At 43.5% G+C, this 18,226-nt stretch overlaps 1 protein-coding gene across 1 annotated transcript in view; it reads right to left on the bottom strand.

The window, feature by feature from the left end:
- The window catches only part of DIP2A (disco interacting protein 2 homolog A), a 181,332-nt gene that overhangs the window by 102,373 nt on the left and 60,733 nt on the right, over nt 1-18,226 (bottom strand). Inside the window, 2 exon segments of the mRNA XM_058296388.2 lie at nt 8,154-8,390; nt 9,748-9,867. Coding sequence (XP_058152371.1) covers nt 8,154-8,390; nt 9,748-9,867 — 357 coding nt within the window.

The raw sequence follows: 18,226 nt of genomic DNA, 5'->3' as shown, positions 1-18,226 counted from the left end.
CTGTGAAAATCCTAAGACAAAGAGGATTTTGGAAGGAGCAAGAGAGAAGCAACTTGTCAGACACAAGGATCTCCAAAAAGATTAACAGCAGACTTCTCACCAGAAACCAGGGAGCCAGAAGTGGGATGGCACATATAATTCCTTAAAGTAAAGAACTGTCAACTAAGAATTATGTCTGGCAAAATTATCCTTCAAAAATGAAGGAGAAATTAAGACATTTACAAATAAACAAAAGCTGATCATTACCAGAAGATCTGCCCCACCAGAAATGATAAAAAAAGTCCCTCAGGGTGCCTAAGAGTTACCTCCTGGGAGCCTCTGTGTTGCTCAAATGAGGCCACTCTCTAAGCCAAGCTCAGCATGTCAATGCATTATCTTCCCCCCAGCGTGGGACATGACTCCCGGGGATGAGCCTCCCTGATGCTGAGGAATTAATACCAAGCACCAGCTGGTGATATAACTAGAAAGAGACCTTGAATAAAAGGGGGAAATGGTAAAGACAAATGAGTTTATATGGCTAAGAGACTTCAAAATGAATCAGGAGGTCATCAGAGGGGCCGCACTTTCGTACGTCTCAGCAGGAACCCAGAGACAGCCAAAGTAGACACAACCCTAGGTAGTGGTGCTCCTGAGGGCTACAGAGACAGCCATTTCTTACGGTCATGACAGATGGCTGGAGTTCAGTGCCCTGCCAGTGGGCCCTACTTTGGAGTTTGTGTTCCTGAGTGTGATGGAGTTGAACTCAGACATGACTCCTCTATACATGCTGCTTCTGTCACTTTTACTGAACCTGTGGTTGGCACCGGGGTTGGTGTATGCCCAGGAGACTTGAATCTCTGGGCTGTCCGTGTGCTATCTGGGCCCCGAGCCTCAGCGGTGTTGCAGCACCTACTCTCCAGTTGGTTGGACTTACCCAGGTAAGCTGACAGGGAGGTGAGGATGGACAGCCACCACACCAAGGAACTGAGAGAGTCTACAGCTGTGGGCATGAGACTCCCATCCACCAGTTATGTGGGATCAAAGACCCCTCTCAAGGGAAATGGACTTTGGCCCAGTGGTTAGGGCGTCCGTCTACCACATGGGAGGCCCGCGGTTCAAGCCCCGGGCCTCCTTGACCCACGTGGAGCTGGCCCATGCGCAGTGCTGATGCGCGTAAGGAGTGCCGTGCCACACAGGGGTGTCCCCCGCGTAGGGGAGCCCCACGCACAAGGAGTGCACCCATAAGGAGAGCCGCCCAGCGCGAAGGAGGGAGCAGCCTGCCGAGGAATGGTGCCGCCCACACTTCCCGTGCCGCTGACGACAACAGAAGCGGACAAAGAAACAAGACGCAGCAAAAAGACACAGAAAACAGACAACCGGGGGAGGGGAGGGGAATTAAAATAAATAAAAATAAATCTTAAAAAAAAAAAAGACCCCTCTCAAGAGGAAGAGTGGGCCTCACCCTCCCAGGTCCTCAGGATAGAGGAATAAAATATGGATTAGAGTGGACTTACTGGTATTCTACTATAGCAAAGGAAGAAACTGTATCATTGACATAGAGAAAGTGGCCATGGTAGTTGCTGAGGGCAGGGAGTGGGAAGAAAGGTGTGATATGGGGCATTTTCAGGACTTGGAGTTGTCCTGAATGATACTGCAGGGACAGATGCAGGACATTGTATGTCCTGCCATAACCCACTGAATGGATTGGGAGAGAGTGTAAATTGCAATGTAAATTATAATCCATGTGGTGCAGCAGTGCTCCAAAATGTATTCATCAAATGCAATGAATGGTGCCACACAGATGAAAGAGGTTGTTGATGTGGGAGGAGTGGGGGGTGTGGGGAATGGGGCATATGGGAACCTCCTATATTTTTTAAGGTAACGTTTTGTGTGATCTATATATCACTTTAAAATAAATAAAAAATATATTTTAAAAATGACACTAAATAATTACAGCTTTTGCTGTAATTTGGGACTCAGGATGTAATCAGATTGAATAACATAAAGCAGTGAATGATTAAATAAACATGAATTTTACATTAAAAAAAAAAAAAAAAGGAGTCCTTCTGGCTGAAATAAAGGACAACAAACAGAAACTCAAAGCCATAAGAAGAAATAAAGAATACTGATAAAGGTAAATACATAGGTAAATATAGCCCTATATTATTACTATATTTTGATTTGTAACTGCTTCCTCCCCCCAGATGTTTTAACAGAAAAATGTGTAAAACAATAATTAAAATCTACGTTATTGGGCACAGAGTGTATAAAGATATAGTCTGCGACCCTAACAATATAAAGGGTGATGGATGGAGATATGTAAGGGTGAATTGTTTGTATACTACTGAAACGACTGCTATTAGGTGAATAAGGTTGTTATTAGTTTAAGGTGTTAATGGCAATTACAAGGGTGACCACTAAGAAAACAACTAAAAACACAGACCAAAAAAAAAAAAAGAAAGAAAACAAAAACATCAAAATGGGGCACTATAAAAAAGCAATTAAATACAAAAAAAGACAGTATGGATTAATTCAGGAACAAAAAACATACAAAGACACAGAGAAAACAAGTAACTAGATGGCAGAAGTAAACCCTCCCTTCTCATTTATTACCTAAAATATCAACAGATTAAACTCCCTTATTAAAAGGAAAAGATTGGCTGACTGGATGAAAAAGCATGACCCATCTATATTTTGTCTACAAGAGATTCACTTTTAGTACAAAGACAACAAAATTGAAAGAGGGTAGAAAAAAATATTCCATGTAAACAGTTATCAAAAGAGAGCTGGAGTGACTACAGAATGTTAGACAAAATAGACTTTAAGTCAAAAAAGATTACAAGAGACAAGTAGGCCATTTTACATACACAAACACTTTTATTTCTTTATTTTTTATTTTTTTAGGAGGTCCTGGGGATTGAACCCAGGACCTTGTACAAGGGGAGCAGGTGCTCAGCCACTGAGTTACATCTGCTCCCGAGGTTATTATACATTGACAAAAGATTCAATCCAGGAAAAAAGCTATAAGAATTATAAACATATAAGCATCTTATCACAAAGTCCCAAAATACATGAAGCAAAAATTGATAGACTTGAAGGGAGAAATAAATAGTTCTATAATAATAGTTGGAGACTTCAGTACAGTACTTTTGATAATTGATGGAACACCAAACCTTCTCAAACTCTTTCAAAAGAACAGAAAAAGAGGGAACAGTTCCTAACTCATTCCATGAGGGAGCATTCCCTGATACCAAGGCCAAGGATAGCAAGAAAGGAAAATTTCAGACCCACATCCCTTAAGAATATAAATGCAAAAATCCTCAAACACTGGCAAATCAAATAAAACAATACTAAAAAGAATGAGTGGAATTTATTCCAGAAATCCAAGGATTGTTCAACATAAGAAAATCAATCACTTCAGTACACACCACAGTAATAGAACGAAGGGGAAAAAATCCCACACGATCATCTCAATTGATGCAGATGACAAAAGCATGTGACAAAATCCAACATTTTTTCATGATAAAAACATGCAGAAAACTAGGATAGAAGGCAACTGTCTCAACATAATGGGCATTTATGAAAAACGCAAAGCAAACATCATACTCAATGGTGAAAAAGTAAACACTTTCCCCCTAAGATCAGGGACAAGACAAGGATGCCCGCTGTCACCAGTTATTCAGCACTGTACAGAGTGTTCTAGCTAGAGAATCAGGCAAGGGAAAGAAATAAAGGCATCCAAACCAGAAAGGAAGAAAGCAAAGTATCCCTAGTTGCAGACGGCATGACCCCATATATAGAAAATCTCAAAGAATCCACAAGAAAGCCCCTAGGACTAATAAACAAATTCAGCAAAGTTGTAAGATAAAGGGTAAACACGCTGACGTCACTGGGTTTCTACACAGCCATAAGGAACAATCTGAAAGGTTACCAAGAAAACAATCCATTCACAGTAGCATCTAAAGGAGCAAAATACCTGGAAATAAATTTAATCAAGGAGGTGAAAGACTTGTACACCAAAAAATACAAAACACTTCTGAAAGAAATTGAAGAAGGCCGAAATACGTGGGAAGACATACTAAATTCATGGACTGGAAGACAACATTGCTAAGGTGCCAATGCTGCCTAAAGTGATCTACAAATTCAGTGTAATCCCGATCAAAATCCAGCAGTCTCTTCTGCAGAAATGGAAAAACTGATCCTCAAAACCATATGGAACCACAAGGGCTCTGAATAGCCAAAAACATCTTTAAAAAGGACAGAGTTGGAAGACTCATACTTCCTAATTTCAAAACTTGCTATAAAGTGACAGTAATTAAAACACCGGCAAAAGCACAGATATAATAGAACAACGGAATAGAGGTGAAGTCCTGAACTAAATCTGCATATCTATAGTCGGTGGATTTTTGACAAGAGTCTAAGTCCATTCAATTGGGAAATAAAACTCTCTTCAACAAATGGTGTTGCCCTGGTTCCCTTTTTCCTTTCCCCTGTCATAGCCTTCTTCTTGCCTTGTTCTCTTATTTTCTGCCATTTCTCTTCTCTCATTTTCTTGATAAACTACTGAGTTCACTCAACTGGCCAAAAAAAATTGATTTTTTGTAGCTTAGCCAAGAACCTAGAGAAAATCTGGCAACATATTTTGACAAATGCCATTCAGGCGGTACTGTAAATCAGATTTGGGGTTCACCTGTTACAAACTTGATAATGGTGAAAGCTGTTTAAGGGTTTCCCAGCTGGGTACACTTATCCTGAATGAAGCCAGACACCCAAGGAAGTTCCAGCTCACCAGAAGCACCTGATGAGATGTGCGAGTGCCAGTCCCTGGATGGCCTGAAACACCTTTTCAAGAAATAAAGCTAAGTAATAATCAACACCTTATTAACATACAGGGATTTCACCCAGCTCCACCCATGGTGGCAGGTTCATCTTCCCTCAACCGTGGTCGGGCAGCGCACCTTGTCAGGTGCAACTTCTGCCCCTCACCAGCAGGATGTAAGCACAGAAGAATGGCCACCATCCTTCAGCACCCTTTAGAAGTAAACCCTCCGAGGGGGCGTTGGGGAAGGCTAGATTAGGGAATAAGAGGTGAATCTGCGACCTGGCAGAAAAGCCACTGCCATTAAACACGTGGCCGCAGGAACCACCCTGCAGGAAAGACCTTGTAAGACGGCCGCTCAAAGAACCTCAGGAGAATTCACCATTCCGAACGGCACTTCTTCTGGAATAAAGGGAAAGGCCCAGATGTTCTCAAGTGGCTTTGCCATTGGGCCACCTGAGGGAATTGATGGGTAGAGCAACCAATCAAAACAGCAAACAGCTGGGACTCCTCCCCTATCATTAGCAAAGCGGTAGAATAATTAAATGTTCAAAAAGCAGCATGGAAACGGACTTTGGCCCAGTGGTTAGGGCGTCCGTCTACCATATGGGAGGTCCGCGGTTCAAACCCCGGGCCTCCTTGACCCGTGTGGAGCTGGCCCACGTGCAGTGCTGATGCGCGCAAGGAGTGCCGTGCCACGCAAGGGTGCCCCCGCGTGGGGGAGCCCCACGCGCAAGGAGTGCGCCCGTGAGGAAAGCCGCCCAGCATGAAAAGAAAGTGCAGCCTGCCCAGGAATGGCGCCGCCCACACTTCCCGTGCCGCTGACGACAACAGAAGCGGACAAAGAAACAAGACGCAGCAAATAGACACCAAGAACAGACAACCAGGGGAGGGGGGGGAATTAAATAAATAAATAAATCTTTAAAAAAAAAAAAAAAAAAAAAAGCAGCATGGAAGCTAAATTGGCTCTTTCCCCTTTTTCCTTTCCCCTGTTGTAATTCTGTACTCTTATCTTCTCCCACTTCTCTCCTCTCACTTTCTTAATAAACTACTGGCCTAAATGAAAAAAATAAAACAAAAACCAGTGTCAGGACATTTGTAAATCCACATGCGAAAAAATGAATGGGGAACCCTACCCCTCACCACATAGAAAAATTAATTCAAAATGGTTCAGTGATCTAAACATAAGAACTAATACTACAAAACTCTGAGAAGAAAACATATGGGAATACCTTTAGGACCACAGATTAGACAATGGATTTTTGGATTTTACACCAAAAGCTCAAGAAACAAAAGAAAAAAATAGATAAAACGGGCTTCAACAAAAATTTTTAAAATGTTTGCGCGTCAAAGGACTTGATTAAGAAAGTGAAAAGACAACCTAGAGAATGGGAGAAAATATTTGGAAACCCCGTATCTGAGAAGGGTTTAACTAAAGAACTCCTACAACTCAAAACAAAAAGACAAACAATCCAATTTAAAAATGAGTCAAGGATTGGAATAGACACTTCTCCAAAGATATTCAAAAGGACAATAAGGATATGAAAAGATACTCAACATCATTAGCCATTAAAGAAATGCAAATTAAAAGTTCAATGAGATGCTAATGTCATAACCACTAGGATGAGGCTATTACTATAATAACTACTACTAATAGTATAAAAAAGTAACAAGTGTTGGTAACGAAATAGGAACACTGGTACACTGTTGGTGGGAATGTAAAATGGTGAAGCCACTGTGGAAAACAGTCTGGTAGTTTCTCAGAAAGTTACTCACAGAATTGTCATATGACCTGGCCATTCCATTCCTAGGTATACACCAAAGAAGTGAAATCAGGGACTCAGACAGATATTTATACACCAGGTTCATCACCACATTACTCACAATAATGAGTTTTCAACCCATTTGAGTAGTACCCAGGAGTGCAATTTCTGGGTTGTAGCAAAAGGTGGAAGCAACCCATGCGTGCATCAAAAGAGGAATGAATAATGAAAACGTGGTCTATCCTTACAATGGAGTATTTTTCAGCCATAAAAAGAAGTGCTGGTATACGCTACCACATGGATGAACCCTAAATACATTATGCTGAGTGAAAGGAGCCATACGCAAAAGGACAAATACCATATGATTTCTGTTATACGAAATAGTTAGAATAAGCAAATTCAGAGAGACAGAACGCACAACAGTGGCAACTGACGGTGTGAGGAGGAGGAAATAAGGAGCGTGAGTTCTGGCTTGTGATGATGGAATATTGAAAGGTATACATAGGATCAATGTAGTTAATGTCACAGAAATGACCACCTAAAAATGGTTAAAATGATTTCTATGTTATGTTTATTTTAACACAATTAAATAAAAATTAAAAAACCCACGCAAGGTACCACCACACACTAATGGCTGAAATCCTAAAGGCTGACAGTGGTGCCCACTGGAAAACAGGCTGGAGTTCCCACAGAGCTAAACACACGCTTACCAGCTGGAGTTCCCACAGAGCTAAACACACGCTTACCACACAACCCCGACGACGGGCTCCGGGCATTCACGCGAATGGACTGAAAACGCATGCACACACAAAAGCCTGCTCTCAAATGTTTATAGCAGCCTTGTTCATAATTGTCAAAAGTTGGAAGCAACCAATATGTCCATGAACGAGTAAACAGAAAAACAAACTGTTATAAAGAAATGAGCTATCCAGTTGGGAAAAGACAAGAAAGAAAACTTAAATACATACCATTAAGTGCAAGAAGCCAGTCTGAAAATGCTACATACTATGGTTGAAACTGTTAATACACTCTGGAAAAGGCAAGACATTACAGATTCAGTAAAGAGATGAGTAGCTGCCAGGTGGTGAGGTGGAGTGGTGAACAGGGGTAGCACGGGGCATTTCGGGCAGTGAAGCTGTTCTGCGGGACACTGTAACGGTATGTGACAGGACGCATCTGTCAAAAGCCACTGTTCAACAAAGAATGAACCCTAAGTCAACGCTGGGCTTAATACAATGTATCAATTATGGTTCATCAGTTGTAACAACTGTACCCCACTAATGCAAGATATCAATAGTTGGAGGAAACCAGGGAGGGGAGTGGGTGTGGAAAACCTGTACTTTCTGCTTAGTTTTTCTATAAAACTAAAACTTTTCTAAAAAATAACATCTAGTTTTAAAAAGGTACTAGAGATTTGATCCGAATCATGAACTGACGGCGCACTTCCACAATTTCTTTCCAGTGCGATTACTGTGTGCTGTGCAGGTGCAGTGCCCGTGGTCACCAGGGCGGAACGGCGGACACAGCCCAGGTGCGCGTCGCTGGAGGCGCCCCTGCACAGTGCGCAGGTGCGCACTCCCACTCTTACTGACCGGCGTGGGCGTGGGCCACAAGGCCTGGGGCTGCAGCGGCGGGCGCGGCGGTGGTGCTGGGCGCGGCGGGTCTCCCTCCAGGGTGAGATGACGTGGAGGATGCAGAGGATGAAGTGGACGAGCCCTGAAAGGCCCGCTCGAGCCAGGGCTCGACGCTGGGACAGCTCTGGAGCGGAGTGGAGGTGAGCTGCCCCGGTCGCCGTAAAGAACCCTCATCTTCCGAGGCGGACGATGTGTCTGTGGTTAAAATAACGATGACAGGCATGTGATGCAGGCACGGGTCCAGGAGGAGGGCGGCGAGGCCCCGCGTTGGTGCCAGTGTCTCCCTGTGCTGCTCTCAGTGTGCTCTGTGCACCCTGGGCTCGTGCCCAAACAGGGCTGCGCAGCAGGCCAGGGCACCTCAGTTTAGAAGGGGCACCTGCGCTTGACTGACTGTACAGGCCAAAGAACTCTGCTCTGGGGAAACCAGTTCATGCGCCCCTCAAATTTCCCCAGAGCCAACCCCAGCTGCTGCCCAGTGGCCGTGGCACACAGCATGTCAGGCTGGACACGCCGGGAGCTCCCCGGTCACTTCTGGGAGCCCCCACCCCGCCCCGGCAGAGCAGCCACCACCACCCGGCACATGACCCGGGGTCCCACCCCCGCTCCCCTGCTCTGTGCCTGCAGGGGCTGCGGGGGGCTGTAGCCCGGACCTGCCTCACAGCTGTGGCCGTGTGCATCGTCTCCAGGGAAAGCATGCCAATTAGTTTTACAAGAGACTTCCTTCCCCGTGACAACTGTTTCAGTCAATGAAATTAACTAGATTTGCATTTTATTAGTTTTTTACGATTTTTTACTAGATAGCATCTATAACTATATTTAATAGAAATGATAGTTTAACAGCCATTTCTAAGATTTTTTCCCACAATAACTTTTTTTTAGCAAGGTAGTGCTGTCAAAACCACTAAATCGTCTTGTGAATCAGGTGCATTTGTTTTTTATTATTTAATAATTCCAAACACATCAAACCAAAATGTGCAAGCACACTTTAAGGTCTGCTCCTAACTAACATGACGCAACAATGGCAGAGCGCAGACGCAGCCATCACATGACCAGTCATCACATGACCAGCACGCTGGTGGGACTTCCACAGGAAGTCACTACACAGCACCTGGAGTGGAGCAGCCACATAAACCAGAACACCCTCCACTGTTCTTATGCTCTCCCATCTATCTATATAGGTAACAACCTATTAAACATAATTAATGAGGCAAGAATAATTCTTAAATTCTTAATTCAGGAAACTAGCATTCTACAGTATGCTTATTTTAAGTTCTTCTCTTAACTAAAACACATAATTAACACATCAGTCAAGGAATTAAAATCTCCTCTAAAAATCTAGTAGAAAACAAGTATCCATTTGGATAAGAACCATATTATGCATTTTATAGAATTTTCAGGCAAAGACTATGTACATATACATACAATTTTTACCCCCAGCTTTTCCAAATCTGCACACCAGGTCAGAACACCACTCCAGCTCAAGGGGGAGCCGCTGTCCTGCCCTCAAGCACGTGCACGTGCAGGGGAGCTGTCCCCACGTTGTTGCCAGTACCTGGAGGTGTGTATGTCCCCACGGATGAATGTACGAGAGCAGAGCGTCTTTTCGAGGGCATGGGCATTTTCCTCTCTTTGTATTTGGCCAAAGCGGCTTGCACGGCTTCTGTGTGGACATCTATGTAGAAATAACAGCAGTAAAAACACTTTTAGAAGACTGATTATGCAGTAACCGACTTGAGCTCCGTATGTTTGCCAGTTTTCATCTAAACTGTACAAGTGCTCAGGCTAAAGCTCCCCACGGCCTTCCCGGGACCCTCCCTGAGCTGCCCCCCGCCCACGGCGACCCACAGCCCCCCATGCCACTGCAGACCCGGGAGGCCCACCCTGAGCAGGTGAAGGAGGCACAGCGAGGAGGAGCGTGCCCCCTGCCCCGTCCCCATGAAAACCAACAGGTCTAAGACGTCCTGAAACAAGGTGGAATGACACCCACAAGCAAGTGGGGAAAGGACATCCTGCACCCACAGGAGACGCTGTTCACCTGGCCCAGGTGAAACAAGGTCAGCGCAGTTATGCCGAGGTCATGGCGGTCGCGGCAGGCTGGGGTGGGGGAGCAGGGCGGGGCGGGGTGTGCAGCCCTACTTTCACCTAGGAGAAGGGGTCTATGGGCTTCATGATGATTCAGGGGCAAGGAAGGGGCTTGTGAGTAGAACGAAAACATAGACAAAACTTCCAAGTTAACAAGGGGGAAAATCACACCAGGCAAAGGATTATGAGTAAACAATAAAATTTAGGTGGACTAAAAAATAGATGCCAATTGCATTAAGCGTGAAGGAGCTGAATCCCCCTAGTCTAGGCAGCCCAGGGTCAGGGACAGCCCCAGGTTCCTGGAAGAGCAAATGCAAGCCCTTTCCTAATGACAACAACTCAAGCACAGGGCTCCGGGAATTCCAATAACTGACGTTCCTATGGACATGAACTCAGAGAAGAGGAAAAAGACAAGCAAAGCAAAACAAAACACAAAAAAATAAGGCACCACAAGCAAGAACCACATTTCTAACAGATGCAGACTTACAAAGAACAGCAGTATTGGAATTTCTGAACACAGCATATGAAATAAATAGATTTAAAATGCTGATAAAAGAGTAAATTTAAAAAAATTTTTAAGTATAACAGAGGGAAAACTAAAAAGGTGAGACGAGAAAATTTCAGGGAAAAAAGAGCAAATAAAATACAATATTTGAAATAAAAAACTACATGGGAAAATCCTCAGGTGGTAGAGGATGGGAAAGGTCCCCAGGGAGAGTCCAGGATGCAGCCAACTACGTAAAGACACACTCGCGAGGGGAAAGGTCTGGGGGCGGCGGACAGGGCTGAGCACACCCGAGTGCAGGGGACAAACACCACCTCTGAGAGAGGCAGGAGTCAAAACAGACGCGCTGAGGGAACCCTACGCTCACGGGAACCACCCGTCCTCAGAGTCAGGAAACAGAAGAAACCCTGAGCAGATAAAGAAGAAGACATCAACCCTACATGTATTTTAGAGCAAAAGATTAAGACAAAGAGAAGATCACAAAAACAGACAAAAAGGCAGATGATTCTAGCACTTGGCTCAACAGTTGGCTTTTCAATATCAACAATGTAAACCAAATAGAAGTGAATAATAAATTTAAAATGCCAAGAGAAAATAACTCCCAAGCTAAAGTGAAATAATCAGAAAGTCTTTACAAAATGAGGAAGAAATGAAAGTATTTTAAGACAAATAGCCGAGAAAACTTACCACCAACAGACAAAAGGAATTTTCAAAAGACACAGTTTAAGGACAAGAAGCCTAATGGAACCTGCAGTGGGAAAATGCACGAAGGGGCAGGCAAACCTATGCAGACACAACACCTAATTTGTGAGGGTGGAGGAAAAAGACAAAACAGCCGAACCAGAAGAGCGTGTCAGTCAGGAGGGTTAAACATTACAACGCCCCTGAAGGGTCCAGGGGAAGGAGACTACCTGTGTGAATGTTGTTAGGGTAAACACGAGAAGAGGGAGCACCCCCAAACCAGCGACAGAGAGGACACGGTCGACGAACCAGCATGGGCAAGAACGCCTCAACCCACAGGCAGCAAGCACAGGGCAGACGAGGAGCGGAAGTCCACAGAGGACCAGGAGGGGCCGAGAAGGGCCCTGAAGGGCTGGGGCTGCCCCACAAGACTTCAGGACAGGTTTAAAAATCTAGCTTCATGCAGTTTAGAACAGAAACCTGAAGGACAGGATGCAGAAATGTTTACAGAAGGATGGAGACCTGACACTGCTGCGCAGTCTGAACTTCAGAGGAGACTCTGGGGGACACCCGTGCTGACGGGCAGGAAGAGTCAACGGGCACCTGACAACTACGGACTGTAAGTGCTGTTAACATGCCCAAAAGCACAGAGAGCTCAAGGGGAAGCCAGCAAACCCACACACACATTGGGAGATTGTAAGCACATTTGTCTGAGAAAGTAACAGATTAAGCAGGCGAAACACAGTCAGTATCTGGAAGTAAGACACTTCCTCTGATGGGTAATTAGGAGCAACACCTGATGGGGAATACACCTTATTTTCATGCACTGTGGAACAAAGCGATACAAATTCTTCAGTCATGGGATGAAACAGACCATGTCATCCAATCGTAATTAAGTTAGGACCAAAAAGATATCCTAAAAAAAATAAGCATGACTTTGAAAATAAAAACATACTTCTGAAGTATTAAAGGAAAAAAAGAGAATTACAAAATACTTAGGAAAAAATGATAACAAAAAAAACGATAACGATATCAAAACTCCTGAGATGCTACCAGGAGCAAACGGGAAATCGGAAAGGTGAAAAATTATTGAACTAAGGATTCAACTTACAAAGTTAGGAAAGGGCAACAGAATAAACCCAGAAAAACTAGAAGGCTGGAAGAGTATGGAAAAGAGCAGGAATTGATGAACTAGAAAAGCAAAGTTACCAGAGAGGATTAAGAAGCAAGTTGGTTCCCTGAAATGAATGTGATAAACTCTGGCAAAATCAACAAGAAAGACAAGGCACAAATAAACTCTGTTGAGTCTAAAAAAGGAGACATAACCAGAGTGTAGGAGTTGTAAAAGATGAAGATTCTAATATAAATGAGATAAAACTGACAAACTCCATGAAAAATAGAATATTCCAAGAAATGATTCAAGAAGAAATTGACAAACATTTGTACCCTCAAAAAATTAAAGAAATTGAAACTATAGTTAAGAGTGTTCAGGTAAGAAAATGGCCAGGCTTCCTGGCAGCATCTGCACCCTCTCTCCCATCAGTTAACCTCCAAAAAGCCCCGGAAGCGAGAGGGGACCCTGGGCCTGCAAACCCCTTGCACCATCACCCTGGAGTGGGAGGAGAGCCCACAGGTGCAGCCCGGGGCCCATCGCAGGCCCCTGAGTCGGGAAACGGCCGCTGTCCAGGGGTCTGAGAAGGGAAAGCTGTCCTGAACGATCTAGCCCTCAGGGGACAGGGCGGAAGCTGACGGGAGAGCAGCAGGTGGACTCCAAGTTGAGCAGGACATGGGCAACAGAAGAGAAAGAGAGAGAAGGCGAAACAGCAAGGGCGAGACGGGAGTTTGCAGAAAGTGCGACTTCATATTTTTTACTTTGTAAAAACAATGAAGAGAGCTCTCCTAGTCATGAGGCTAGAAAAGCTCTCTTAGACATAACGCTTACACACATCTCAGCAGGATCCCAGAGACAGCTAAAGTAGACCCAACCCCAGCAGTGGGGCTCCTGAGGGCCACAGAGACATCCAGGCCCTACGGGCATGGCAGAGGGCTCTGGAGTCTGGTGCCTGCCAGGGGGCCCAACCTGAGAGTTTGTGCTCCCAAGTGTGACAGAGGTGGACTCAGATGTGACTTCTCTACACATGCCTCTTCTGTCTCTTTTATTGAACCTATAGTTGGTGCTGGAGTTGGTAGGTGTACATCCAAGAGACTTGACTCTCTGGGCTGTCCATGTGCCGGCTGGGCCCTGAGCCTTAGTGGAGCTGCAACACCTACTCTCCGGTTCATTGGACGTACCTAGGTCAGCTAACAGGGAGGTGAGGATGGACAGGCACCACACCAAGGAACCAAGAAAGTCTACAACCACAAGCAAGAGTCCAATCCATCAGCCACAGGGGATCAAGGTCCCCCTCAATCAGAGGTGGAGTGGGCATCACCATCCCAGAATCCTCAAGACTGGAGAATAAAATATGGACTAGAGTAGACTTACTGGTATTCTCCTATAGACTTACTGTGATTCTACCAATGGAAGAATTAAATCATTGATGTGGAGACAGTGGCACTGGAGGAGCTGAAGTCAGGGAGAAGGAAAAAAAGGTGTGATATGTGGGAATTTTCTGGACTTGGAATTGTCCTGCATGATACTGTAGGGACAGACACAGGATATTATATATCCTGCCATAACCTACCGAATAGAGTGGGAGAAAGTGTAAACTACAATGTAAGCTATAATCCGTGCTGTGTGGCAATGCTCCAAAATGTGTTCAATTACAGTGTATGTACCACACTAATGAAAGAAGTTGTTAATGTGGGAGAAGTGGGAGATGTGGGGAGTGGGGCATATGGGGATCCCTTATATGCTTTAATGTAACATTTTATGTAATCTACGTATCTTTTAAAAATAAATTTAAAAAATATTTTTAAAAATAAAAATGAAAAGTTAAAAACATAAGTCAGTATAACAGACAATTATCAAATTAATAAGACAATTATCAAATTAATGCTATTAAATATATTTTTTAAAAACTGGCAAAGTCACACTCATTTTAGTAGCCTGAAAATAATAAAAGGAAAATAAAGAATACAACCGTTATACAATATATTTGAGTGACTGTTTTGTAAAAGGCTCCATAGGTAATTCAGGCATAGAATCCTAGGATCGAAATATTGTACTTTGAGTGAGGGTTTGAAAACACCAACATGTTTCTCCAGGCAGGAGGGCAAAGTAGTAGAGGCCCTGTCCATTCACTTTGAATTTTCAAATTCCTGATAATCTGTGAAACTGTTAGAGGATATGAATGTCAATTTCTGATACCCCTGGCCATGAGAGTGTCATAAATTCTCTAACAATCAGAGTGAGGATTCCAGCTACCTAAGAGCCAAGAAACAACCTTTGATTAACATCTGTTGTAGAGAAAGGTAATAGTGTTTACATTAAATTTACCCCATCTTGGACAAAGAAATATTTGTAAGAATTTCAGTGGTGGATGAAGACTGTGGTTAAAGAATAAATATAAGACGCTCTTCTTTTACAAAGTGCTAAGAATATGGTGACACATGGGAAAATTACAACTAATTTAGCTTACAGATGATAATTAATGGCAATATTGTAATATTTTGCAGCAATGGCAAAAAGATATTTTTTCAGTACTAAGGGACAACAATAGGGGTATAGGATGTTTCCTTTTAGAGTAATGAAAACATTCTAAAATTGACTGAGGTGATGACAGCACTTCTCTAATGAAAATGAGTGCCACCAGTATATATTTTGAATGGACTGTACAAAACATGGGACCGTATAACAGGGAATCCAGTGGATAATGGATTGTGGTTAACAGGACAAATATGAGAATGATTTCTCCTGAATGATAAATATATAATACTAACATAGGGTGTTAATAATTGGGTAGGTTGGGAAAAATACATCAAATGCAGGATATGGGCTATAGTTAGCAGTAACATTTTGATGATGCACCTTCTTAACTTGTAGCAAATGTTTTAGAACAATGCAAGGTGTGGGTGGTAGGTAGATGTTGGGACCTTTGCATGATGACATGCATGTTTGTTTTGCAAATCCACAGATTTTACTATACATTTTCTGTTTATGTATGCTCATGTATGAATGATATAATTCAATAAAATTTTATTGAAAACAAAACAAAAAAAGAAAAGCTCTCTTGGACCAACCCTCTGTCCCAAAAGGGCAGGGAAACACATTTCACCTAAAATAAGAACAGGAAAAAACATGGTTAAATCTCACACCACTTGATTAAGATAATAATAATAAGGATCACAGCAGCATTGCAACAACAAAGCCCCACTAGAAAGATAAGGCATAAATGGATTGAAACTATAATATTTCAAAATATGTTCAAAGAAACTAAGAAAATGGTAAAAGACACGAAGGAACATAAATATTTAGAAAAACGCAGAAAAGAGATATAACTAACTGTAAAACATCAGAAGTAAAAGCCAAGAAAATTTCAGAAATGAGTATATTAAACTAAAGTGAACACAAAAGTAAATAAGCATAACAGATAATGCCTTGAGAGAGAGGAAAAAAAGGAATTTTAAGAATCAAAATTAAAAATATAAAGGGAATTTAAAAGAAAGTGAAATATACAGACAACAGGTAAAGAACTACAACATATAAAAGACAACTTCTTGAGAAGAAAACCAAAGCAATGGAAGAGAATATGTACTGAAAACAATAATTTTTTAAAAAAAGAAATGGAGGAGAAAATTTGAAAATATGAAACTATATATTTCAAGGGCATACCTTATAGCTGATAAAATTGACAAAAAGCAATGAACAATGACACATATTCTAGTACAATTACTGGACTTTAAAGGGGAAAAAAAAAACCTTTTGGGAATCTAACCAAAATGACCAAGTTACTTGTAAGAGGGGAAAAAAATCAGAGTTTCAACAGACTTTTCAACAGCAGCATGTTAGGCCAGAAGTAAATGGAGAAAGGAACACGAACCAAAGATACACAGCTAAACTGACTTTAAGGTATAAAAATCACAAACTGTTATCAATAGTAAATCAGAGAACATTACTTGCACAAGCACTATGGAACACTCTCTCAGAAACAAGTCTGAAGTGAATATATCACTGTAAATGTATAAGGACTTTATCTTTAAAAACATGTCTGCTGAAAACCAAGGAGGCTGAAAGGATCAGATGAGAGTTAGACACATACCTACCTACAGAACAGAGAATAAATGACGTTAAAAGAAAACAGGAGGGGGAAACGGACTTTGGCCCAGTGGTTAGGGCGTCCGTCTACCACATGGGAGGTCCGCGGTTCAAACCCCGGGCCTCCTTGACCTGTGTGGAACTGGCCCATGCGCAGTGCTGATGCGCGCAAGGAGTGCAGTGCCACGCAAGGGTGTCCCCCGCGTAGGGGAGCCCCCCGCGTAGGGGAGCCCCACGCGCAAGGAGTGCGCCCGTGAGGAAAGCCGCCCAGCATGAAAGAAAGTGCAGCCTGCCCAGGAATGGCGCCGCCCACACTTCCCGTGCCGCTGACGACAACAGAAGCGGACAAAGAAACAAGACGCAGCAAATAGACACCAAGAACAGACAACCAGGGGAGGGAGGGAAATTAAATAAATAAATAAATCTTTAAAAAAAAAAAAGAAAGAAAACAGGAGGGGAAGCGGATGTGGCTCAGATTACTGAGCTCCTGTCTACCACATGGCAGGTCCGTGGTTTGGTTCCTGGTACCTCCTAAAGAAGACACAGTGAGCTGGAGCAATGGGCAGGCACAGCAGCTAACCCAGTCAGATGATGTAACAAGAGACACAAGAAGAAAAACATAATGAGAGACACGACAAAGCAGGGAGTGGTGGTTCCCAGTGCCTGCTAGAAGGACAAGCAAGACAGCAAGCTGGTTCACTGGGCAGGCATGGCAAGCTGATGCAGCAGGATGATGCATCAAGAGACACAAGAAGAAAAAACATACTGAAAGACACAACAAAGCAGGGAATCTAGCTCAAGCAATTAGGTGCTTCCCTCCCACATCAGAAGCCCCAGTTCAGTTCCTAGTGCTTCCTAAATAAACAAGGAAGACAAACAGATACAGCAAGTGCAAACTATGAGGGGTTGAGAGAACTGAATTTTTTTTTAATTAAAAAGAAAAAAAAGAAGACAGTAGGAATCAGAGTTAGATACATATCTACTTACAGAACGGAGATTAAATGATGTTAAAAGAAAACAGTACAGGACATAATTTCTGAAGACGTAGACACAGAAAAACTACCAAAAAGAGGGAGAGGGACAACCAGCAAGACGGCGGCGGAGTAAGGAGCTCCTAGTCAGCTCCTGCTACAGGGCAGTTAGCAAACACCCAGAGCTCTCTGGAGCTGCTGAAGCACCTGTCTGGGGGCTCCAGGCACCAGAACATCCTGCAATGTCCTTGAAGGAGTGGAAGGAGGAGATGCCTGTCTGCAGAGAAGACTCGTAAGTAGAGGCTCCACGCCCGGAGGCCGGTGCCCATCCTCCACCGGAGGCACAAGCCGCCTCGGGAGCTGTTCTGCAGCTGGAATTGAAAGCTCCACTTCCCAAGAACAAGGTGGGGAAGAGACGGCTGGGCACCAACTTTAGCTATGAGGAAACTCAGGGGGTAAAGTATAATCCTGAGAACTAAAGTTTGAGCCTGTCCAGGTCAGAAAGAGGCTGGGGGCCGCCATCTTAAGTCCACACCTGGCACAGGGGAAGCGGGCGGGCTGAGGATCCCAGTGCTGGTGGGGACCGGCTTCTTTC

Source organism: Dasypus novemcinctus, chromosome 4, assembly GCF_030445035.2.
Source record: "Dasypus novemcinctus isolate mDasNov1 chromosome 4, mDasNov1.1.hap2, whole genome shotgun sequence".
Lineage (NCBI taxonomy): Eukaryota > Metazoa > Chordata > Mammalia > Cingulata > Dasypodidae > Dasypus > Dasypus novemcinctus.
Note: the sequence above shows the minus strand (reverse complement) of the source record. Positions and strands in the feature narration are given on the sequence as shown.